At 40.4% G+C, this 26,331-nt stretch overlaps 1 protein-coding gene across 3 annotated transcripts in view; it reads left to right on the forward strand.

Moving 5' to 3' along the window:
• Cd84 (CD84 molecule) overlaps positions 1-26,051 on the forward strand; it is a 36,060-nt gene extending 10,009 nt beyond the window's left edge. The window contains exons 2-8 of one of the 3 annotated variants that reach the window (XM_033765697.1): positions 1,755-2,084; positions 15,456-15,707; positions 16,078-16,197; positions 18,166-18,263; positions 19,302-19,364; positions 20,551-20,674; positions 21,897-26,051. In XM_033765697.1, coding sequence (XP_033621588.1) covers positions 1,755-2,084; positions 15,456-15,707; positions 16,078-16,197; positions 18,166-18,263; positions 19,302-19,364; positions 20,551-20,674; positions 21,897-21,910 — 1,001 coding nt within the window. In that variant the 3' untranslated portion in view covers positions 21,911-26,051. Of the gene's footprint in view, positions 1-1,754; positions 2,085-15,455; positions 15,708-16,077; positions 16,198-18,165; positions 18,264-18,638; positions 18,829-19,301; positions 19,365-20,103; positions 20,675-21,896 lie in introns of those variants that run through there. The other 2 variants (XM_010616654.2, XM_010616655.2) reach the window with 2 other exon arrangements.
• The last annotated feature ends 280 nt before the right edge of the window (positions 26,052-26,331 follow it).

The following is a 26,331-nucleotide window of genomic DNA, read 5'->3' on the forward strand; positions in this document are numbered from 1 at the left end:
CATACTAAGCTCAGCTCTCTGCCACTGCCCAGTTTACATGCCCTTCTCTGAGACCCCCAGGATCTCAGGAGCCTCTATGTGTCCCTCTGCCAAGCATCATCAACCTGGTAGAAGTTTATTTGGGGGAGAATTGATGCGGAAAGACTCTGGCAAAGTATGACTGCTATCACCAAAGGCAACACTAGCCTAGCTTTCTGTCCCCCCAGTAGTTTGTTTCTATTGTCCTTTCCATTTAGCATTCATTGTTATATTTTTGTTATATATATAGCTATTATTCCTTGGGCTATTAATCCCTCAGAGCTGTGATGATGTCCTGTTTATCTCTCTGTCCTTAACATAGCATCTGACACATAGTTAGCATTTAATAAATTCTTGTAGATCAGTGTCCTTGCTTTTCCCGGCCCCTTCCTTCCACCCCCACACACCCCTCAGGGCCCTGTAATGTCTTCTCTTACACTTAACCTGCACTTAGGCGCAAACTAAACCATCAGATCTTGCCTACGATTCTCCTCCTAAAGAAAAATCTCCAGCAGTCTGAGAGGAAAGAGTTTACAACAGCAGTCTTGGGGCTGGTGCAGTAGCTACTGAGCTGAAGGCAAGATAGCCACACCTTGCCTTGGGTAAGACAGCCCTATCGAAAGTCTTTCTTTTCATTGCACTTCAAAGTGACTTGTCCTTTCAGTGGTCCCACTCTTTCCATCTGAATGCAAAGCCTTTATAAACTTTAGAGTCAGCCTGAAACCACTTATGCGGAAAAACACGAGCTGGCCATATGCGCGTAGCTGGTGCACATCAGAACAGCCCAACTAGCTATTTTTGGTTGGCGTCCTTTCTGATCTCAGTGTCCTTGTGACATCAGTTAGTAAGTGCTTCAAACATCGCCCTTTCTCACTGCAAACACTAGCTCTCACTACGGAAACATCAGTGAGAATAACACAATGAAGAACACGGAAAAAGGGAACATAATACCTTATAATTATATTCCATCTCATTTTACAAGCACATATTCAGTTAATTTATCTTTGCAAGGTGATAGAGGAGAAGAAAAAGAGCAAAAAAGAGCCTTCTGGTTTTTCTTCTTCTGTTATATTTTGAGTACTCGTCTCTCAGCTTTCACAAGGAAATGGTCCTGAATTCCCATGACAGAACAAATTTTTTTGTTTTCTTTTTCAATGTTCATGGTCCTTGCATTTTTTTTTATCCATCTCTTTATCTGTGTAGTTATCTAATCAATACTGGTACCTTATTTTAATTATAAAATCAGCAGGAACTGTATCTGTTTTTATTCACCATTATATCTTCAGCTCCTTGTATCTCAGTTAAGAGCTCAACAAACATGGAGCCCATCAGCCTAGATATTCCAGGCCCTTATCTGAAGCTTTTCCTTCACTCAGTTACATGACCTTGAAGAAGGAAAACACTTTGTATCTTGGACCTTGGGGAAGTTTATGGCCTTTGTTGCAAATGTCTCCTAGCTTTCAGAAGTGGTACATCTTGGTGAGCATTTTAATAAAATAGATCCTTGGAAATTCAATGAGGAACTTGGTTTTTTTAATGAGAATCTGCTAGAAAATGTAGTCGCCAAAACATATATATTCAAAGTAGACTGCAAAAAAAGATGGGGAGGGTCATATCCTCAAGAAACTGGATAAATTGTCTCTGTGGAAGCTCCTCAGGGAGGCTCCAGGCTGGGAACACAAGGAACTGTGAATGGTGACAATCAGATGCTCACAATTTTCTGTTTGTGTCCACAGGGCTGACAGCAACTGGGAAGGATGCAGACTTGTTCATGAATGGGATTCTTGGGGAGTCAGTTGCTTTTCCCTTAAATATCCAAAACTCAAAGGAAGTTCAGTCCATTGCTTGGACTTCTGAGTCATCTGTTGCTGTCATTACACCAGGAGACTCAGGAAAAGCACCCACCATTATTGTGACTCACAATAATTATAAAGGACGAATAAAAGTCATACAAAAGAACTACGACCTGGTCATTAGTGACCTGAAAATGGAAGATGCAGGAAAATACAAAGCAGACATCACTATCAACAGCACCACCACAAAGATCTACTACCTTCATGTCTTCCGTAAGTTGTGGGAAGACAGAGGGTTTGTTTGCTACTTTTGCTTCTAAATTTGCTATCTAAAGAACACCTGTATTTTTGATAACTGAACATCAATATTTATCAAGAGTATGTGGTCTTGTTATCATCCTGGTCTTGCTACATATTAATTGTATGATCTTCCATCAGCAGTCTGTCCTCTGAGCCTTGTTTTCCTTTTTTATAAAATGTCAGTAATCATACTATTCAATTCTCAGAGTTACTGTAAAGATCTGAGATAGTATATATTCAGTAGGTTTTCTGGAGAAAACAATTTCTATTTTGAAATAATTACAGCTGTAAAGAAATGTAAAGCAAGCCAGGCATGGTGGTGCATGCCTGTAATCCCAGCACTTGGGTGGCTGAGGCTGGAGGATCACTGTGAGTTCAAGACCAGCCTGGGCTACACAGTGAGTTACAGGTAAGTCTCAACTATATAGTGAGGCCTTGTCTCAAAAAACCCCCCCCAAAAAAAAAAGTAAAGCAAGGTTCTGTGTACAGTTTACCCAGTGTTAACTTCCTGTGTAACTATAACACAGTATCAAAAACAGAAAATTTATAGATCTTAATTAAAATTCAACATTTATACATGACTAATTTATGTGTGAGCATGTGTGCGTGTAGTCTTATAGAGCTTAATCATATGTATAGTTTTGTATAAATACTACCACAATCAAGATCATTAGCTGTACCATTCCAAGATTCCCTCTTGCTACTCCTTTATGGCCACATGTCTTATCTCCCTCTTCCCCCTCATTCACCCAAGAATACTAATCTGTTCATATCTATAATTGTTATTTCACAAAAGCTATATAGATCATGTAGTACATAATATATTCCTTTAAGTTTTAACTTCTCATAATTTGAGATTCATCCCAAGTATTGGATGTATCAATAGTTTATATTTTTAACTGCTGGATGGTATCCTATAGTGCAGACATAATTTATTTATCCATTCACCTATTTAAGGACATACTAGTCATTTCCTGTTTGGGGCTATTATAAAAAAAACTGCTGCAAATATTTATGTGTGTCTGCCTGAATTATGTTTTCATTTCTTGGGATAAATGCCCATGAATGAAATCAGATGGTAAAATCCATTTTTAGTTTTAAAAGAAACTCCCAAACTGTTTGACATACCCACAAGGAATGCATAGGATTTCTGCTGGGTCCATTGTAATTTCATGGATTCCTAATTGCATGGATTTGGGCCTTTTCTTTCCTTTTATTTATTTTTTATTTATTTATTTATTTAATGAGGACAGCTAAGGGTTTTTCAATTTTGTTTATCCTTTTGAAAAACCAACTCTTTCTTCATTAATTTTTTTCTATTGTTCTCTTGGTCTCTGTTGAATTATTTCTGCCCTGATCTTTATAATCTCCTCCCTTGTATGAGCTTTGAGTTTAACTTGCTCTACTTTTTCTAGAAGCTTGAGGTTCAGCATCAGGTTGTGTAATTGAGCAGTTTTCCTAATATGAGTACTCACTGCTATGAATTTCCCTTATAAGACTGTTTTCATTGTGTCCCATAGATTCCGATAAGTTGTATTATCATCGTCATTTAATTGAAGGAACTGTCAGATTTCTTCATTGTCCTCTGTGACACATTGGTTATTCAGAACTGTGTGGTTCAGTTTCTGTGTGTTTATGAAATTCTTGCAGTTTCTTTTGCTATTGGTCTCCAATTTCATCACACTATGGTCTGATAATATACAGGGGATAACTTCAATTCCTTTGCACTTACTTAAACATGTTCTATTAGCGAGTATGTGGTCTACTTTGGAGAACTATCCATGTGTAGCTGAAAAGAATGTGTATTCTGATTTTGTGGGGTGGAACACTCTGTAAACATAAGTTCATTTGTTCAAGAGTTTGATTGAGTTCTAATATTTCATTGTTTATTTTTCATCTGGTTGATGTATTTGTGACAGTGGAATATTGAGGTCCCCCACTACTATTGTATTAGTACTTACATGATTTTTCATGTCCATTAGTATTTGTTTTATATTGTTGCATGCACTTCTGTTTGGTGCATATATATTTAAGATCGTCATCTCTTCCTCATGGATTTTTCTCTTTATAAGGATGTAACATCCTTCTTTGTCTCTTAATCAGTGTTGGTTTGAAATCCATTTGATCTGCAAAGAGGATAGCTATACCTATGAGTTTATTTTTTAATTAAGTGTGTTTCTTGTATACAGCATATTGTTGGATCTTACTTCTTGACCAGTCTATTTCTTTTGATTTGGTGAATTGAGACCAAATTGTTGAATTGATTTGGTGAATTGATGGTTATAACTGATATGTATTGTCTTATCCTTGTCAGGACTTTTTCCTTTTATTGGATTCTCCCACTTGGCATTTAATTTCTTGTGATGCCTGATGGGTTTATTCTGCTGGGCTTTTGGGGGTTGTGATCCTATCTTTTCCTAGGATATTAAAAAAAATTTTTTTTGAGTGCTGGTTCCTCAGGAGCTCTTTATCATGAAAGTATCTTATTTCTCCATCAATTTTGAAAGATAGTTTTGCAGGATACATCAATCTGGGTTGGAGTTGTTTCTCTTTAGGGCTTGAAATATAACATTCCATGCTCTTTTTACCTTGAGGGTTTGTGTTGAGAAGTCTGCTATAATTCTGATGGGCTTTCCTTTGTATGTGACTTGTTTCTTTTCTCTAACTGCTTGTAGAATTTCTGTTCTTCTGTTGGATTTCTGGAATCTTAACTATTATATGCCTAGGTGTAGCTATTTTAATCATAGCTAGTTGGAGTCCTAAAAGCCTCACTTATCTGTATGTCAAATTATTTTCCCTATTTGGGAAGTTTTCTGCCTTTACTTCTGTGAACAGTTTTTTTAATGTCATCTGCACTCTCTCCTGTTTCTTCATTGACTCTGTTCAGTCTTATGTTATTCTTTGAATCATCCAGCAGTTGCTGGATTGATCTCTCATGGTCCCTTACTATTTTTAAGAGATTTTTCTTTTCCTGGTCATTAATTGCAATCCTATCTTCTATATCTGAAATTCTGTCCTCCCATTAGCTGGTTCTGTTGCATAAACTCTCAATGGAGTTTTTAATATCTTGCAAACCTTTGCATCTGTTTTCTGGATTCTTTTGTTTCCTACGTTGGGATTCCATCATGTTTCTCAGCTCCTCTATTTTTTAATCTGTGTCTTCTCTAGATTTATTAATCATCTCTTGTACTATGGGCACAATCTCTGCTGTTATCTGAGAAATTATTTCTGATTTCATTTTTTCCAGATCCTCTTAAGCTGCCAGTTCAGGGAGTCCAGGTATCAGGGAGTATCAGATTGTTCCATCTTCTTTCACTTTGGGGATGCCTTAGGTGATCTGCAAGTCTGATTTTGAGACTTATTTCCATATCTTCTCATTTCAACAAATGCAGCCTGCTGTGCCGTTGTTGAGGAAACTCTTTGCTCACCCAATGGTCTTCAGTTCTCAGCAGGCCACTAAGCAGCCTTTACTCTGCCATTCCCCAGTACACCAATTCCTGGCTTTAAAATGGTGGCTTTCTATATCCCTGAGCTGACCTGTTGTCTGGGCAGGATACTGGCTGGAGCCTATGCACACTTGAGATAGTATCTAGGAGTGCCTCTCACTGGGGCCCTTACATAGATAGCAGTTGTCTGTGCCTTTGGTTGGGGCTGTGTATCCCAGCTTCTAGTGTCTGTGTAAGCTTCTGACTAGGGTCTTCAGGCACTTATCAGTGGTATGGGGGCAAGTCTCTGGCTGTTATTTGAGTGTCTGTGTAGTTCTTTTCCAGGTGAGGCCTTGGCTGTGGCCTATGGTATGACGGGACTCTAGATGAAGCTTGGACACCTGTGCAGCTCTTTTCTAGGTGAGCTGTGGCTTGGGCACATTGCCCACACCTCTGGGGTCAGGGCAGGGTGGGGCCCTAGCTGGGATCCGCCTGCAGCCACACCACTCTAATCCACACAGCTGCTCTCCAGTGGGTGTGCGCACTTGCCAATGTTATGGCAGAACTCTGGAGGATGGTTTCACACTTGTGCAGCTCTTTTCTAGTCAGCCTGTGCCTTTGGGATGTTCCATTTGCTCATCTCTTGAATGTAGATTGTAATGCTGAGATTGAATGAGAGAATAGTAGTTGAATACCTAGTACACTGAGTACCTCAAAGTAAATGCCTGATAACTAGTAATCATGAATTTTTTAATCCTTAGCTCCTTTTTAAATTCCTAGTTAGGAAGGACTTCCCAAGTGAAAAAAATTCCAAATTGGCCACAATGAAGTACACCCAAGTATGAACCCTTAGGAAATATTAAGATGTCATTTTCACTCCTTCATACACTTAATCTTTTCTAATCAATCCCCAGGGGAAACACACAGCCTTCAATTAGGGCAGACATTGGAAAGTCAGAGAAAGTCAAATAGTCAACCCAATAAAATCTGTACCAAAAGGAACTGACATTTATTGACAGCATCTATATGTCTGGACTCCTACCTAATTTTAAAAGTACAGATTATACATATTAAGCAATACCAGTACAAACAGAACAAAAGACAATACAATGAAATGTAATTCTCCCTTCTCAGAGTCAGTGGTTGAGGCCAATTTGGTTTTGGTAGATATTTACTGTTCAGATAAGCACAAGAAAATAGATAAACAAATGGATATAAGAATAATACACACACACACACACACACACACACACATATGTGGCCTAATTTTAACTCACAATATCCCTATGAAGAGGAAATTATTATCCTGGTGTTATAAATGAGGAGCCATGCAAATACTGAATAGTTTCTCTAATGAAAAACTAAAATAGTACTCAAGATCCTAATGGGACAATTAGCAAATAGGAAGAAAAGGACCAAAGGTGTAGGGACAGTGAGAAGGATAGGGAAGGGGGAATAAGGGAAAAGGAAAAAAATATGAGAAAATGTAAAAATGGAATTAAAGTGTTTGAGGGGGGAGGGGAGGAGGGGGTGAAGGGAGAGCAGGGACAAGGGGAAAAAATGAGAACCAAGACCTGGCATGTAAAGGTACAAGATCCCAGTAATGAATGTAACTGTACTGTCTACCCAGAATGTACCAATAAATTCAATTTAAAATAAATAAAGAAATAAATAAACGGGGAGCCGAAGCTCAGAGAACCTGTGTCCCTTCTCCAACCTCGTGAAGCTCCATGAGAGGGGAGCCTGCATTCTGAACCAGGCCTCCTATGGTTCCCCATTTGTAGCTTGGGAGGAACAAGATCTGTCAGCTGTGACCCTGACCTTCTCAGTCCAGCAGCTTCATGCAGGTAACATCTCTAGTCTTGCTGAGAAAAATAAAACAGATTCTATTCTGCACACTATACCCCACCTAGACATCCACAACATTTTTTTTAAAGTCTTTCTTTTAAAAAGGGCCAGGGGTTCCACTGCCTGCCTTGCAAGCTCAAGGTCCCGAGTTTGATCCCTGGTACCAAAAAAAAGGTAAATACCAAGCAGTGACAGTGTTGTAAATCAAATTTCTAAAGACGCGCGCATGCACACACACACACACACACACACACACACACACACACACACACACAAGTTGCCGATCCCTCAAAATGTGGTTCCCTTTTCACTGATTCCTATGTATAGGCTCTGTTATATGTCAAATGCCTGCTGCAGGCTTATCTAGGTTTGTTGTCAAGTCACCACTAATTCCAAGCCAAAGCAAATCCCTCTAAGAAACTTCCAAGACCAGTGGTTTGGAACCAAAATCTTTACAGCATCCTACTGTCCATGTTTTACTCCCATACAGATATAGATAAATGGTCCCCTGATTTACTCTGATTTTCCTGCCTTTCTAGCCTCTGCATTAATTGGAAAGCCCACGCTAGTTCCTTCAGACTCCTCTATGTTTGTGTTCACAGGGCTGCCAGTGGAAGCCCCTAACCACATCACAGCAGCTTGGCCTGTGCACCGGACAGTTAGGAACTCAGAATTGTGATCATGTCCTCATCTCCTGATGACAGAACACACACACACCCCACCCGACTTTTTGCCAGCGCCAGATCTAACCTTTACTAGAATTTAAGTATAATTTTAATTGTTAATATATTTCTACTAGTGTCTATTCATTTTACACAATATTGGGTTTCACTGTGGTGTTTTCAAATATGCATATAACACATTTTTATTACATCCATCTCTCCTCTCCTTTAATCCCTCCCTGTTGTCTAACAATAGCTTTCCTTCTACTTACCTATCTTTTTTTTTTTACATATAAGGGAAAGCATGCATTACTTGTTCCTCAGAGTAGCTTGTTTCGTTTAACATGATCATCTCCAGTGCCATCCATTTTCCAGTTGATGACATAATTTTGTTTTTTATGGCTGAATAATACTCCATTGTGTGTGTGTGTGTGTATATATATATATATATATCACATTTTCTTCATCCACTCATCTTTTGGTGGGCCCCTAGGCTGTTTCTATATCTCGGCTATTTTGAATTATACCCCTAAAATATGGGTATGCAGATATCCTTATATAGTATGCTGACTTTAATTCTTTTGACTATGCAGCAAGGAATGGTGTAGATAGATATGTGGTAGTTTTATTTTAAGAAATCTCCATACTAAGTTCCACAGTAACTATACTAATTTACATTCCCACCAGCAATGTGCAAAGAACTCCTTTTTCCCCCCTACATCCTCACCAGCATTTGTTTTCTATATTTTGATGACAGCCATTCTGACTGGCTTAAGATAGAATCTCATTGTGGTTCTAATCTGCATTTTTCCAATGGCTAAAGATGCTGATTTTCTTTATGTACTTACTGGCCATTTGTAAGTCTTTTAAGAAGTGTCTGTTCAATTCACTTGCCAACTTATTGATTTACTGTGCTATTTGATTTTTTGGTGTCAAGTTTTGTTTTGCTTTGTTTTGAGTTCTTTTAGTTTTTCAGTTCTTTTCTAGATATCAATCCTCTGTCAGAAGAGTAGCTATCTGGCAAATATTTCTCCCATTCTGAAGGCTGAAATTGCTTTCAATTCTATTGCTGCACAGATACTTTTTACTTTGATGTACTTCTATTTACTTTGATGTACTTTGACACTATTATTTGCTTTGCTGTTCAAGTCTTATTCAGGAAATCTTTGCTTGTGCCTATAACTTTAAATGTTTCTCCTATATTTTCTTCTTTTTAGTTTCAAAGTTTTGGGTCTTATATCTAGGTCTTTGGCTCATTTTGAATTGATTTTTGTGCAGAGTGAGATAAGGAGCTAGTTCTAATTGTATAAATGTGGATAACCAGTTTTTCCAAAACCATTTGCCAATAAGTGTCTGTACTCCAGTAATTTTGATCTTTGTTCACAATCTGGTGGCTACAGTTGCATGGGTTTGTTTCTGTATTCTCTGCTCTGTTTCATTGGTTTATGTATCTATTTTTGTGCCACTGCCTTACTCTTCTGTTCCTATGGCTTTGTAGTACATTTGAAATCAGGTATTGCAATGCCTCCAGCCTCGCTTTTTCTGCTTAGAATTGTTTTGGCTACTCTGTGTCTTCTGTGTTTCTATATGAATTTCAGGAATGTTTTTTCCAGTTCTTTGAAGAATATCAGTGGGATGATGAGGACTACATTGAATTTGTGCTTCACTTAGAGTAATATGGCATTTTAACAATATTAATTCTGACAATACATGAATATGGGAGGTCTTTCCTTCTTCTAGAATCTTCTTTAATTTCTCCACTATTCTGTAATTTTCATTATACAGATCTTTTAACTCTTAGGTTAGGTCAATTCCTATGTAATTTTTTAAGCTATTGAGAATGAAATTGTTTTTCTGATCTCTTTTTCACTTAGTTAATTATTAGTGTACAAAAAAGCTATAATGTTGCGTGAGAAGCTGGTGTGGACCACACAGCAGCATGGCTGCAGGCAGGTTGAGCCAGGGCCCAGCCTCAACCAGGGCACCTTGGGCCCACAGCTCTAGCCAAAGATCCACTTAGAAAAGAGTTGCACATATTGAAGATATACTCCTAAGTGAAATAAATAAGTCACACATGTGTAAATACCAAATAGTTTCCCTGGTGTGAATAATCTGCAACAATGCATAAGATTGTAATAAGATTACTGACATTTAGAAATGGGAAGAAAGGAGCTAAAGGTGTAGGGAAGGTGGGATGGGTAGGGGAAGAACAAAAAGGGAAAAGAAAAAAATGTGAGAGAATGAAAAGATGAAAATAAAGTGTTTGTAGATGGAGAGGGGAGGAGGGGGTGAAGGGAGGGCAGAGGTAAGGGGAAAAAATGAGAATCAAGACTTGCCATGTAGAGGTACATGATCCCAACAATGAATGTAACTGTACTGTATCCCTAAAATGTACCAATAAACTCAATAAAATTTAAAAAAAAAAAAAAAGAAAAGAGTTGCACAGGCCCTCAAGCAACAGTCAAGAGGCCCACCCAATACCATCAGTAAGTGCACACAGATACCAGTGAGAAGGTGGTGTGGACCAGAGCAGCACAGCTATAGACAGGTTCAGCCAGGGCTCCCCCACAGCGCTGGCCACTTGGGCCCACAAGCCCCAGCTAAACACCTGTCTGGAAAAGAGCTGCATAGGCGCATAAGCAACAGCCAGAGGCTGTTGGTAAGCGCAAGCAGATCCTAGCCAGAAGCCCACCCAGACACCAGCAATAGGGGTGCACAGCCCCCAGCAAAAGGCCCTCTCAGACAACAGCTATGTAGGAGGACAGGCCCTAGCCAGAGGCATGCCTAGATATAGCAAATAAACATAAGAAAAAATCTAACATCACTGGTCATTCAAGAGATGCAAATGAAAAAAACATTGAGATTCTACCTCACCCCTGAATGAATGGCTGCTATCATGAAATCAACCAATAACAAGTGCTGGTGGGTTTGTAGGGATAAAGGATCCCTTCTTTACTGTTGGTGGGAGTTCAGACTGGTGCAACCACTGTCGCAATCAGTATGGATATACCTCAAAGAACCAGAATTAGAGGTCCCATTGACCCAGCCATCCCTCTGCTGGGTATCTTCCCAAAGGAATTAAAAGAATCATACCACAGCTATATATGCACACCCATGTTCATAGCGGCAGTCTGTAATAGCTAAAGCTTGGAAACAGCCCAATTGCCCATCAAATGTGGGTTTTTCTTTTTAATAAAATGGAGTACTACTCAGCTACAAAGAATGTGAAATTAGAGACATTTATACCTAAATGGATGCACATAGAGGCCATACTCAAGTGAAATAAATAGGGCACACATGTAAATACCAAATAGTTCTCTGGGGTGAGAAAGTGAAAATATAACTAAGGATCAAAATGTACAATATATTATGTGAAATAGGAAGAAAAGGTGCAAAGGGGAAGGGGAAGTGGGAAGGGTTGGGGAAAGGAAAGAAGGGCATGGAATTAACATGAGAAAATGGAAACAAAGTCTTTGCAAATAGAGGGGTGGAGAGGGGTTGAAGGGAGAGAAGGGAAATGGGGAAAAATAAGAATCGAGATATGTTATCCAGTGATGAATGTCATTATATTGTATACCTAAAATGTACCAATAAAATTAATTTTTTAAAAAGCTACCATGTTGATTGTATACCCTCATACTTTGCTGCATTTATTAGTTCTGAAATTCTTTTGGTTTCATCTTTAGGGTCTTCAAAGTATAGGATCATATCATTGATGAATAAAGATAATGACCTATTCCTTTCCTATTTGTATCCTTTTTATTTCTTCCTCTTGTCTAATTTCTGTAGTTAATATCTCAAGTACCATACTGAGTAGGAGTGGTGAGAACAATGTTGCCTTGTTCCTGATTTTAGAGGAAAAGCTTTGTTTTTTCCCATAAGGTATAATGTTGCCTATGGGTTTGTCACACAAAATTTTTATTGTATTGGGCTCTTATCCTTCAATATGTAGTTTCTTCGGGGCTTGTATGATGAAGGGTGATAAATTTTATCAAAGGCTTTTCTGTGATTTTTATTTTGATTCTGTGTATGTGGTGTATTACATTTATTTCTTCATGCATGTTGAGCCATCACTGCAACACTGGAATGAAACCAACTGGATCGTGGTGTGTGATCTTTTAGTGCATTGCTGAACTCGGTTTTTGAGTGTTTTATTACAGATTTTTGCATCTATCTTCATCAAGGATATCACTCTCTAGTTTTCTTTTTTATTGCATCCTTCTCTGGTTTTGGTATCAGGGTGATACTGGACTTATAGAATGAGTCCGTTAGTTTCTTCCGTTAGTTCTTTAGAGTTCTGGCAAAATTTAATAGTGAACTCATCTCACCCTGGGCTTTTCAGGGTTAGGAGACTTTACTATTGCTTCAGTCTCACTGCTTGTTACTCTAATAGATTGATCTCTAGTATTTTTTTAATTTACATTTTGAGGGTTCAATTTTAGCAGTTCATATGATTTAGACGAACTCTATTTCTTCTAGATTCTCCAATTTATTTAAGTATAGGTTTTCAAATATTCTCTAATCATCTGGAATTTAGTGGTGGTGTTATAATACTTCCTTTTTCATCTCTAATCACGCTGATCTGAGTCTTTTTCTCTCCTTTGGTTAGTTTGGCTAAAGGTTTTTCAATCTTATTTAACCTTTAAAAGACCAACCTTCATCAGGGATGTAATTCAGTGGCACAGAGCCTGCCTAGCAAATGTGAGGGCCTCAGTTCAATCCCTGGTACCAAAAAAAATTTTTTTTAATTTTTTCCATAAAATGAAAAACCAACCTTGGTTTCATAAATCCTGTATATTAGTTTTTAGCCTCTATTTCATTAATTTCAGATCTAATGTTTTTTATTATTATTTCCTTCTGTTGAGCTTGCTTTTGATTTGTTCTAAGAGCTTGAGATACATTATTATGCTATTTATTTGAGAAGGCTTTGATTTTTTTTTATGTAGGCACTCATCACTACAATATCCCTCTATGAACAGTCTCTATTATATTTCATACATTCTGGGATGTTGTATGTCCACTGTTATTTGATACAAAGAATTTTTGACAGCCCCCCTCTTTTTTCAATGATCCACTGACAACTACAACACAGATCTGGATGTGTTTATTTTCTTAGTGAGTATACAATTCACTTTTCACTGATTGAAAAAATGGGGCCATTTGTCTTCAGTTTAAATTTTCAGTTAAATATTGAGGCTAGGTAGTACTATTTGGTATGGTCTGATATATACTTAAGCATTGCCAGATTTATTCTCAGTCTTCCTGTGAAAGTTTAGTAAATGCCTTTTACTCCCTTTCTTTTAGCAGTACAGTTTAAGGGGGTTTGATACTTCAGTTATGGAGTAGGCTTTCAATGGGGGCTTATTGGAGTTATCTTTTCTACTGTTGAAATAAGAAACTGTTTAATTTTAGAGTCATTCTGACTTTGTCAAAGTCTGCTTTTTTGGATATGAGTATAGCTACTCCTTGTTTTTGGATTCCATTTGCATGAATTTTGTTTTCAATTCTTTCATTTTCAGCCTGCAACAAAGAATTGGATCTTGTTTTTTAGTCCAATCTGCCATTCTTTTTTTTTTTAGTAGCCCAGGCTAGCCTCGAACTTGTGGCAATCCTCCTGCCTCACCCTCCAAAGTACTGGGATTACAGGCATGCACCACCACACCCAGCCAGTTTTCATGTTTTAATTGGAGAGTTAAAACCATTTCTATTCAGAGTTATTATAAAGAGGTACATATTAACTCTTGTCATTTTGTTTTCTAATGTTTCATACTGGGGATTGAACGCGGGACCTTGCACTTGCAAGTCAGGCAGCAGAACCACTGAGCTACATCCCTGGTCCTGTTTTCTAATGTTTTATTCCTTCTTAATCCTCAATAGCTAATCTAGTCTTTCTTTTCTTTGTGTAAGATTCCTTTAAATATCTTGTTCAATTCTGGCTTAGTGATCATGAGTTTATTTACTTTTATCTTGGGAAGACTTTATTTCTCCTTTGAATTGAAGAATAGCTTTGCTGGACATGGTAATGTAAGTTTGGTATTTAGTTTCTTTCAGCGATCAAAATACATTGTTCCATGTACTCCTAGCCTTTAAGGTTTCTTTAGAAGTGTGTGGTTTTTTTGATAAGTTTGCCTTTATTAAGTGATTTGGCTATTCCCTACTGAAGTTTTCAATAGTCTTTTTTGTTTTGCATTTTAACCATATAGCAATACTATTTTTCTACGACTTCTATATTTTACCTTTTGATTTGTTTGGAAAAATATTTTAATGGACTATTAATGATATTATAGCTTTTTACCATATTTACTTTAAAATACATATATACACCAGAAAACAAAACCAAAAAAATTTAAGATTTTTTGTATGCAATAGTGTGCTGATAAACGTTCAACTTGCTGATATTGTCTTCTTGTATGTGTGCTCATAAATGTGTATATGTATATATAATTTATATTTAATATAAATTTTACTGATATAAAGGATGTTTAGTAGCCAATTTCATAAATGATAATAAAAATATAATTGTCTTTATTGCAAATTCTGTAGAGCCATTTTCACAAAATGTTCTCATTGATTTTTGCCAAACGTATATTGTTAACCAACCTATGTTTGTAATTGCAATTAGTGTAGTTCCAACATCAATAGAAAAAAGTGATTTAACAGCGGCATATATATTCAAACTTCATTTGTTAATGATATAAATGAATTCTTTACCAAGTATACATATGTAATGGTTTTCAAATACTAGAAAATTATTTCTTAATTTTGTTTTTGCTGCTCACAATGTAATGGCTACAGATATGATATCCTTTTAAGTTTAATACTCATTAGTAATTTTTCTTCCATTGCTTCCTTGATTCAGAGCAAAAATCAATAAATAAGTTAAGCCAAAATTTATAACATTTGCCAATTTCTGTAATATAAATATTCCTTTATGTCTGAGTTTAAGACATGCACAGTTGGAAGGATATTCCCATTTGTATATCATTATAAAGAACAAATACAATAGACATAATTCACCTCAAGAGCATAGGCAATAGTACAATGTCAAAAACTGATTAAAAGTGATGAGTTTTTAATCCTCATTTTTTGTTTTGTTTTGCTTTGCTTTGAGACAGGGTCTTGCTATGCAGTTCAGGCTGCCCTTAAACTCACTATGTAGCCTCGTGAGGCTGGATATGAACTCACAGTGATCCTCCTGCCTCCGCCTCCTGAGTGCTGAGATTATAGGCATGTGCCACCATACCTAGCTCAATCCTCATTTTTAATATAATTTATTTAATGTTTTTATAATTTGATCTTTAATGACACCTATATTTAACAACTATCTTGCAAAATTTCTAAAATTTCAGTAACTGGTCCTCAAAAGCTGATGTAAGCTCACCATGGGTTTATGTGTTTTTCCTTTGTAGGTCGGCTTGGGAAGCCAAAAATTACACAGAGTTTAATGACATCTATGAATGGTACCTGTAATGTCACACTGACATGCTCTGTGGAGAAAGAAGAAAAGAATGTGTCATACAGCTGGAATTCCCTAGAAACAGAAAGCAATGTCCTTCAAGTCATCCAGACCCCTGGGAACCAAGGGCTGAATTACACATGTACAGCCCAGAACCCTGTCAGCAACAATTCCAGCTCTATTTCTTCCCAGCAGCTCTGTGCAGGTATAAAAGCCCTCTCTCCTCCTGAGTCTCAGAAATCACTCTCTCGAACTTCAGGGCCTGAATTTGGCTTTATCTCCAGGGGAATGTGCCTCCCTTATGCTGATCCTCATTCCAGGGAACATTTCCTCCCAGGAATCTCACTGGGGAAGATGCCAAAGCCTTCTACAGGATGCTAAGCCTTTCAGGGTGTTTTGAACCCTCAGAATACTAGATTCTGGCGCAGTTTCTGACTTTTAGTAGCAGAAAGCACAGTTTCCCCAAGACCTTTATCTCTCCATGTTTTCATAGTGGTACTGACTGTGAACAAACCTAGCACACATCTTGGACTTGTTTTCTGAAAGTCAAGAATCACTGCTGCTTCTATTTTCAGACATCACAACAGACTCCCATACTCACCACACCGGGTTGCTGAGTGGGCTGGCCATAATCTTTTTGGCTGTTCTCATTCTACCGGCAGTGTTACTATGCCATCTGCGCAAGAGAAAGCAAGGTAAGATGTCCCAGAAGGTATGGGGATGCATCTTCTTTCTTGCAGAGACTGAAATCATTTATCTAAGGTGGAGAGGCGAAGTCCCTTGTTCCGCCTCATGACAATGCCCATCCACCACCTTACCACCTCCTGGGTTGGTGACACCAAGAATTATAAAGGCACTGACTCATCTCTCCTGTCTTTGCTTCTCTGGGGCCTCACATGGAGCCTGACAGAGAAGAAGCTTAAAAAATGTTTATTCACTCTGTGGATCAAGCAAAAAAGCAAGAATGTCTGTGAAGCATCTACTATGTACTTAACACAGTACAGCTAGTTCCAATACGGCATGAGCCAGAATAATGCAACACGATGTGCAGAGAGTATTAAGCTCAGCAACGAAAATGAAACGGTCAACTTGACGTGCAAAGTCATCAATACCAAGAACAAGAGACACTAAGGAAGACTGCTGGAATAAAAGCTATCTTTGACCACCCACACAAGCTGGACTCAGTCAGAGTCGAGAATTCCCAGTGAGCTGTGCTAGAAGCCTGAGTGAGAAGGTCCTATATCACCAGCCATCTAGGAAAAGGGGAGTGACCGTGCAAAGATCTAAGCATCCATCTCAATAGGGTGGGAAGACTTTATCTCTTCATCATAAAAAGAATGTAAGATTAGATCACCTCACAGGCTGCTTTGGTTTCTCCAATGTACCACAGCGGGAAAGCACGGGCTGCACATCCAGCTGCAGAGCTCCTATGGACCAGGTGACCCCTCCAGTTAGTGAAATGCCAGCCATACAGAAACCTGACAGCACTCTGCACTTCCGCAACCCCAGAGGCTCGACCTCGGAAGAAGGGCCAAGGCAAGAATGAAGATCCCCGCGTAAAAACATAGAGTGAAAAGCACTGCTGCATAAGGGTCGCCAGCACTGTATGATTTCATCCCCAGCAATCTGCAGGTCCCAAATATGAGGAGGTGGACTATATCATGCTAGGATGTCTTCTGCTGTCTCACGGAAAGAGGGCCGCTGCAACCGGAAATCACGTGACTTCCATCGTCTTTCAGGCGCCCCTCCAGCTGACACTCGTTGCTCCTGGAGGTTCGCTCAGAGCCCTGACCTGGTGGCTGCCTATTTCAAGAGAGATGGCATAGGAACATACTGGAATTCACAACAGGCGGACAAAAATTTATATGTCCGACGGTACGGAAAACTTGGCCACAATGTGGAGCTCAAATGGACACTAATGGGGTACAAGTTGGTTTATAAATACCTCATGACTGCAATGCCACACTGGGTTACACCCTGGCCAGAAGACTAGTGAAAAGTATTCAAATGGCAGCATTCTTGAATGGCTTGACTGGACACGAGTCAAATTGCCATAAACAGCAGAATTAATTAATTAAAGTATCTATGGGACAGACACTTCACAGCCAAGAAATGAAACAGCCAGAGCTAGACAGGTGAAACGGAAGACACTTTGACTTGGAGCACCTTCTAAACACGGCATTGGTGGGCCAGGTATTTAGCTCAATGGTTCTGCTGCCTGCCTTGCAAGGGCAAGGTCATGAGTTCAATCACTGGAGCCAAAAAAAATTAAAGTAAAATAAAATAAAACAAACACAGCATTGAGCAGAGTACATGCTGCATAATTCAGCCTTCCTTTATTCGGTATGATGGGCAATATTCTGCTTCTTTTACTCACCTTACAGCTATTTGTTAACCTGTACGTGTCTTATGGACTTTCTTATATGAATGTTACCTCTTCCGTCAAAAATACAAGGGGGCAAGCAAGCAACTGGCTAATGCCAAGTGGACTATCTGATATGTACATGCAACTCTGGAAACAGAAAAGATATTTTAAAAACTAATTGTTTAGAATTTCTCATTTTAATTAAACAGAGGGTAAAACAAACAAACAAAATGATTAGATCATCTCTAAAAACCTACCCACCTTTCACATACTGTCATTCCATGTTTATCTGTGACAGATGCTGCCTCAGAGAACATAATATACACATGTGCCAAGGTCTCAAAAGACACCCAGCCAGCAGAGGCCAAGATCTATGATGAAATCTCCCAGTCCAAGGTGAGTGGATGCCACTTCATGGATACCTACCCCACCAGCAGGATGGAAGCCATGGCAACCATTGCCTTCTGCTTTTTGCTACCTATAAAGCAGCTACAGCAAAAATCTAGGGAAGGTGTCTAACCTGGAAACGCCATATCAGGTAAATGATGCCGTGAGTCTCTAAGAGGACAAGAATGTGGCTAATGTCATTCTATGGCAGCCTTCACAGTTTGAAGCCCTGAGCTTCTACATGGAGGTCTGGCTATGGGTTAGAAGAAATCCTTTCTCAAAATAAAAAATAAAAGTGGAGATGTAGCTAGGTGCTATAGAATGTCACTAAGTTACCCACGCTGAGCTCAAGCTTGCATATGACTAAGAAGCACCCTCTTTCAGGTACCAAGCAACAAGAGAGTCCATAGTGCCAGATGAGAGCAGTTATGGGGCCACCGACCTGACGGACAGGTCACAACCCTGACAGAGAGGGCACAAGGCGACCCTGGCAGAGAGGCTCCCTGAACTACACTGCCTGCTGTAGTAGCAGGAACAGCTTGCGTCGCTCTCCGCCACACCTCCTTCCCCTGCCTACCTCACCTCCACCTGGGTCGCCATCAGTGTGGCTCCACCAGCTTCCTTCCTTACGGTCAGCAGGGAGAGAAGGGGGAAACCTCCTGGTCAAGTTCTGTGCTTGGCCTGATAGTGACGCTGGATCCATACAGCCACAAAAAGCTGAAATCCTGAGACTTAGTCTGAACCATACAGACCTTTGCTCTTGGTTCCTGAAGGCTTTTTGTTTTGGTTTGGTTTTTGGTTTTGTGCGTGTGTGTGTGTGTGTGTGTGTGTGTGTCCCAAGGCTCTGCCCAAGTGCCACCCTCCTCAACACCTCCAGCTGCTCCATATCCTCTGCAAAGTTAGATGGAACCAGAGCTGAGGCCAGGAGAAGAGGCCACGTAGAAAAGTGGGACTGGAAAGGGGTTATGGGTGGGGCAGAATTAGGAAAAGAAACTCCTAAGATTTGGCCTCAGCTCCCTCAATGAAGACATAATGGGTGTTTTCCAGGTGTCACCCTCCAAGGATGAGTCATTGAAAACAATTTATTCAACAGTGCAGTACCCTGCTGGGGTAAGTTTTTTCTGGTGTGTGACTCTGTGTGTGTGTATGTGTGTGTGTGTGTGTGTGTGTGACCAGAGCCTTACACTGAGCTACATCCCCAGTCCTTTCTTTATTTTTAATTTTGAGTGAGGATGTCACTAAGTTGCCCAAGCTGGGCTCAGGTTTTTGATCCTGCTGCTTCAGCCTCCCAGAGTGCTGGGATTACAGGCATGTGCCACTGTGCCCAGCGTGTTATCTCTGTTTTCCTATCTGCTTCAACCACTCTGGTATACCCCATCCATCACTATGTCATGTAAAACCCAAGACTCCTCAAGCCAATGAGAAGATTGTATGCAGCCCTCTAAATGACCAGATCTTATAAGACATTATTGGTGACTGGATGCCAGTGGCAATTTGTCACTATGTGTAGGTGAAAGTGGAATTATTGGGGTACAAAAAGAACTAGGACTCAACTAGGAACTCAGAGTGCAACTAACTTGAGCCTGGATGTTATCCAAGCTGTAATCAAAATCAGCTCCACGCATCCCCATTGCTTCCTAATGCTCTTTTTGGAGCTGCGACATCCCCAAGTGCTCCCAAATGGGGTGACTGGAGTGAGGCACAGGACTCAGCAAAGGTAAGGCCCTGCTACTCCAGATTTCCCCAGGACTGGGGAAGTCTAAGACATTTACCTGGGTTCCTATGGAACTGGATTTCCTCAGCCATACCTTTCAGCTAACAAGTTGTCACTTTTCTCTTTTGTGTACAGATGAAGAAAACCAAAACACTGGGCAACAAACCTCCCAAGGTTTCGGGCTATGAGATGGTGATTTAGGCTGGTGGATAGCATTTTCTTTCTGGAAGCTGTTGCTGGGCATAGTGTGTGGCCCGATGGACTCATGGACCTTGCCCTTTGTGATGAGCTCCCTTTTGGATGAATGACAAGGGACGTTCCCATGTACAGTGCTTCCCAAACTTCTTCACATCACAGCACATGTAGAAACTAAGAGTTTTATGGCCTACTGGGTTCAACCGAGTTACAAGCACAAATAACATCAGGCACCCTGGACCTAGACCTTCTCTGTCCAGCTTTTACTGGGATGTTGCAAATCAAAGTTGCTCTTGTCCAGAGGTCGCAAGTGGGTGGAGGATTCTCATGGCTAGACATGACAACCCTGTGTAGCAGCTGCTGGAAAAAAGGATCAATCTTTTGCAGATCTGCATCAAGCCATGGCACATCAGCTGGGATCTTCTGCTCACACTCACCATATTTGAGGACCCCTGGTATTTGGCCTCCACTATCCTTACGGCAACTTGCAGATGCAGTCGCTTATTCACAGGCATGGAGTGGATTATTTTTAATTTTGAGTGAGGATGTCACTAAGTTGCCCAAGCTGGGCTCAGGTTTTTGATCCTGCTGCTTCAGCCTCCCAGAGTGCTGGGATTACAGGCATGTGCCACTGTGCCCAGCGTGTTATCTCTGTTTTCCTATCTGCTTCAACCACTCTGGTATACCCCATCCATCACTATGTCATGTAAAACCCAAGACTCCTCAAGCCAATGAGAAGATTGTATGCAGCCCTCTAAATGACCAGATCTTATAAGACATTATTGGTGACTGGATGCCAGTGGCAATTTGTCACTATGTGTAGGTGAAAGTGGAATTATTGGGGTACAAAAAGAACTAGGACTCAACTAGGAACTCAGAGTGCAACTAACTTGAGCCTGGATGTTATCCAAGCTGTAATCAAAATCAGCTCCACGCATCCCCATTGCTTCCTAATGCTCTTTTTGGAGCTGCGACATCCCCAAGTGCTCCCAAATGGGGTGACTGGAGTGAGGCACAGGACTCAGCAAAGGTAAGGCCCTGCTACTCCAGATTTCCCCAGGACTGGGGAAGTCTAAGACATTTACCTGGGTTCCTATGGAACTGGATTTCCTCAGCCATACCTTTCAGCTAACAAGTTGTCACTTTTCTCTTTTGTGTACAGATGAAGAAAACCAAAACACTGGGCAACAAACCTCCCAAGGTTTCGGGCTATGAGATGGTGATTTAGGCTGGTGGATAGCATTTTCTTTCTGGAAGCTGTTGCTGGGCATAGTGTGTGGCCCGATGGACTCATGGACCTTGCCCTTTGTGATGAGCTCCCTTTTGGATGAATGACAAGGGACGTTCCCATGTACAGTGCTTCCCAAACTTCTTCACATCACAGCACATGTAGAAACTAAGAGTTTTATGGCCTACTGGGTTCAACCGAGTTACAAGCACAAATAACATCAGGCACCCTGGACCTAGACCTTCTCTGTCCAGCTTTTACTGGGATGTTGCAAATCAAAGTTGCTCTTGTCCAGAGGTCGCAAGTGGGTGGAGGATTCTCATGGCTAGACATGACAACCCTGTGTAGCAGCTGCTGGAAAAAAGGATCAATCTTTTGCAGATCTGCATCAAGCCATGGCACATCAGCTGGGATCTTCTGCTCACACTCACCATATTTGAGGACCCCTGGTATTTGGCCTCCACTATCCTTACGGCAACTTGCAGATGCAGTCGCTTATTCACAGGCATGGAGTGGTGAGTGATGAGCAGCCCATTCCCATTCCTTTTCCCAGGAACCTTTGTGCATGGCACAACTGACTCAACCAGCCCAAACATAGATGACCACGATATGTGGGATGCTGTCAGGGCTTGGCCATGCAGAGATGCTCTCCAAACAGAACATTAGAAAATACTCTTACTGGCCAAGCTTCCCTTCTGTGCCCTTCCAAGTAGCTTCAACGAGAACATGCCATGCCCAGGACTCCCAGTCTCCAAAAGCAATTGAGCAACTATTTTTCTGCCACTTTGAGGAACTGGTTGTAACCCAGCCATCAAAACAAGAGACCTTAAAGAAAGCAGAGTTATCTGCAAGAGGGAACTTGAGAAATGATGATGCAGGAGATGAAAGTGGGTCCCCATCAGTTCCTAAGGCTCAGATCAGAGAGGCATGAGCTTCAAGCTAAGGCTGAGTGTGCTCCCCCCACCAGCCCCTAGACACACACACACACGCACACACACACACACACACAAACTGGCTAGTCATAAGGCAGAATCACCCAAAACTGAGCAAGACTATCTTGTGATCATTTGAGGAAACGTTGGCCTTTTACGTTAGCAACCCTAACCAGCTAAATTCTAGTCTGGGCAGCTTTTGCATTTGGCAGAATAAGGTTGTCAGTCCCATAAATGGATCCGTAGCCTCTTCTAGCACTAATTACCATTGGTAGAGCTGCAAGGCCCCAGGCAGTGGTGGCAACTCTGTGGCACGCATGCTGCACAGGGCTCTTTGTATCACTGGAAGCCCTAAAAGATTCGCTATCACTACCCCAGGGTATAAGTTAGGCACTGGTCCCTTTCCTGATCTAGCTGACAGGCAGTTCCAACACAAACACGATGGTTAAGTGATGAACTGTGACTGCAAGTTGGCATAACCTGGAACAGATGAGAAAAGACCTAACAGTTGGTAGAGCTAAAGGTGGTCCTCAAAGAATGGGAAGGATGGGATGAAGGAGGAAAACAGATGGCCTCCAAGCAAGGAACACGTGAAAAATAGAAGCCTGGATCTGTGGGGGGGGGGTATTCCAAATCTACTCACAGCCCCAGAGTCTCTTGCCTGTGTGTAACTGGGTACCTCTGCCAGACTGTGTGCCCACCCAGTCCAATTATCTGTCTCTCACTATCCACCTCAAACAGCTCCTCTTCTACGAAGCGTCCCTGGGTGTCACCAGTTAAAATTAACCACAGCTGTTTTTGCACTTCTTTTCTTCTCTTTTGTTTTTTCTATCATTTTAACTCATTCTGTTCTGACTTAAACAGCAAAAATAATCATACACTACCTAAGTATGGATCATACACTACCTAAGGACAAGACCCATGGCTTTTACTCATTGCTTTATTTTCCTTTGCGCCCACCACCATCCAACTTACTGCCTTGTATCCTGTATGTTGGCAATAAATGCTGATGACTAGAAATGAAAACGACCTTTCAGCTCAAATAGAAGGGATGCATTAGAAGCAGAGGAAGAAGCCAATAAGCATAGTGGAACCAAAGAACAGCAAGCATTAAACACAAGGATGTAGGCATCAGAAGTGGCCAGAGTGGAAGAGCATTTTTCAGAATTAGACCACCCAAGGGGTCAGGCGAAGCACTGAGCCAGCAGAAGGAAGCGATGTCCCAAGGAGAGACAGAAGGAAAGGTACAGACCTGGTCACGAAGGATGGAGAGAGATGTTTCAAAGTGACACAGAACAGGATGAAATAAAGTATTTCCTCACCCTGCAGATGAACTGAACACCCTTTACCTGAACCTTCCCCTTTCTGGCCCCTGATGTGCTCACTCAGTTAAATTCCTAGTGTCCTAATGCTCTGTAAACAAAAACAGGAAGAAAAAAAAATCAGAAACTAGAGCTCTTTAAACAGAAGAGCAAACTTAGGAAGAAGTCAGTACCCTGGAATTCCTATAGTAGCCTTTGGGCTCAGGACCACGCTGCCCTTGTCTCTTCTATGAATGTCCTCTAACTTAATGCAGACATAAACTACTCACACCTCTCCTTAGAGCTGTTTTCAGATTCTCCTTCTGCAAAGGGGGTGTGATCTGTTTCTCTTTACAACGTTGCAAGTGAGCTAGACTGTGACCAACAGTTCTTTTAAAATCAAAGTATTTTTCTTTTTCTTTTTCTTTTTTTCAAAGTATTTTTCCACGGAACAGGATCTTGCGACAGACTGAGATGTTCCGGTTTTGTAAAACATGTATCAAAATTGAAGTCTTGGGGGCAGACAGGGCCCTCTAGTGGAAAGTGCTGGCAAACCAGGACAGAAGTGCCTGCAGACATTGGGGCATCTCATACGCCCTAGAAGAAAATGAAGCTCGTTAAAAATATTATTTTTTAAAATCTGCAGAACAGTCTAAACTACACAAGTGAATAATTTGACCAAGCAACCTTAGACATCGGAATGAACAGGAAAATCCTGGCTAGCCTGGGCTATGTCTTCACAAAGCAGGTCTTAGGTCTACCTGGAGAAGAAAAAAAAATGGCTGAGCTATATTTTCTTCTAGATCTGTTCATTTTCTCCTGTTTCACTTTTCCCTGGATTCCCTTTCACTTGTATATTTGTCTCACGAATAACTAGTAACAGCCTCTACTGGTTGTAAAATGAAGCTTGCAAAAAAAAAAAAAGTATGAAGTATAACAAGCAGAAACGTGGGTTTCTTAGTTACGTGACCTTGGGCACATCTTAAGAAGGGAATAGGTAATAATTTCTGTGTTGTAGGGTTGGTGTGGGTGTAAAATAAAATGTTATTGCAAGAATATACCTGCTCATGATAAAGTTTTGGATCCTTTTAAGTTGTTCTTACAAGCCTGGAACCTTCATAAAATGCTAATCCTAACTTACAAAAGAAGCTTCTTCCAACAGAAATGCAGCTGATATTATGTTAAATCAATAGTATATACCACACTTTTAACTCCCAGTCATGCAGCCTCTCATGTTTTGTTACACACATTGTCTGTTCCTTCTGATATCTCCACACCATGCTGATTACACCCATCTCCTGATGGAGAGGACAGGGGGTGGTGTCAACGCTGAGCATGGACAGGAAGGGCCTTGAGGACAGGGAGCCTGTAACAATGCATTGAGGGCTTACTTTGTCCCAGCTGCTGCACTCGATGCTTTGAACGTTTTTGTCCACAGAGCAGCCCTTTAAAATGAAAATTAATTTTAGTTTGCATTAGGCTTAGGGGCTAACTGCCTTAGCAAATTCAGAAAGCTGGGAAGATAGGATGTGGACATAATAATTGGTGCACTTGTGTTCTGCCACACTGCCTCCTTTTCCCTCCTGTGGATTCACAGCACCTGGCACTCTGCTTGACGCATAACAGGTGCATCACAAATACCTTTTGAATGAATAATTGAATATACTAGTATTTTAAAACTACTCAGTATAGCTCAAAGTACATTCACACATTAATTCCATTGTCATCTGGATAGCCCCTCAACTTTCCTGTTGGAATTGAACATGAAATTAAAGACCCTTTTATGTTTCTCAGGGGAATACGATTTAGGAGATAGGGAGTGGCCAAGCCGGTGGGGTGGGGGTGAATGGGACCTGTCAATTACAAGATCCCAGGACAGGACAACACAAAGACCCCCGTATGTAGAACTTCCCAGGAGCATCCGCAAGATATGGACAGCATAAAAGAAGACTGGCCATCCCGGAAAGCTACTAGTTTGAATTCCCAAGATGGCCTGTACACATTTCACAGAGAAGGAGTGTTGTTTTATTTTTGCTTTTACTCTCTTTTTCTCTTTGTTTGACACAGTTTGCTCTGCATAATTGGTTTTCTCTATATCCATTCACCCTATACTTTTCAAATAAATTTTTGGCATTGTTAAAAACATAAAATAAAATAGAGAAGCTTGGATAGAGCTTTCTGCATCTGGCTAGAGTTGGTTTAATAGCCTACAAGGGATCCAAGTCATACACACGTCTCATGAATTATTACAAAAGGAGAGAAATGTTGAACGTTTCCACTCCTAATATCATAATGATAACAGGAACAGAAAAAGTATTTGGGAGATTGCATGGAATTATTTACTGGTTGGTAAAATAATAAATAGCTGTATACATTTTCATTTTACCGAGTTCCCATCCAGGTGTAAGGAGTCCTTGTGGTTTGTCAAAATATTAAAATGTTAATTCATTTTGATAAAGAATTATTAATAAAAGTCCTGAGTTCTAATTTGAAGAGGCAATACAATGACTAGGACATTCTCTGAAGACCCTCAGACTTTGACAAATCATAGAGAAATGGGTTTATTCTTGCTGGCTGATAGGTTCAGTCAGTTCTGAAGAGTCCTACACAAATCTCTGGGTTTGCATTGGATCAATTCTGTGTCATCAACATGACCATATCAATGCAAATGAGAGATTGAGTTTTTTTTCTTATGAGAGCTTGTGGA

Source organism: Fukomys damarensis, unplaced genomic scaffold (genome assembly GCF_012274545.1).
Source record: "Fukomys damarensis isolate Sample0158 unplaced genomic scaffold, DMR_v1.0_HiC HiC_scaffold_19, whole genome shotgun sequence".
In the NCBI taxonomy this organism is placed as follows: domain Eukaryota; kingdom Metazoa; phylum Chordata; class Mammalia; order Rodentia; family Bathyergidae; genus Fukomys; species Fukomys damarensis.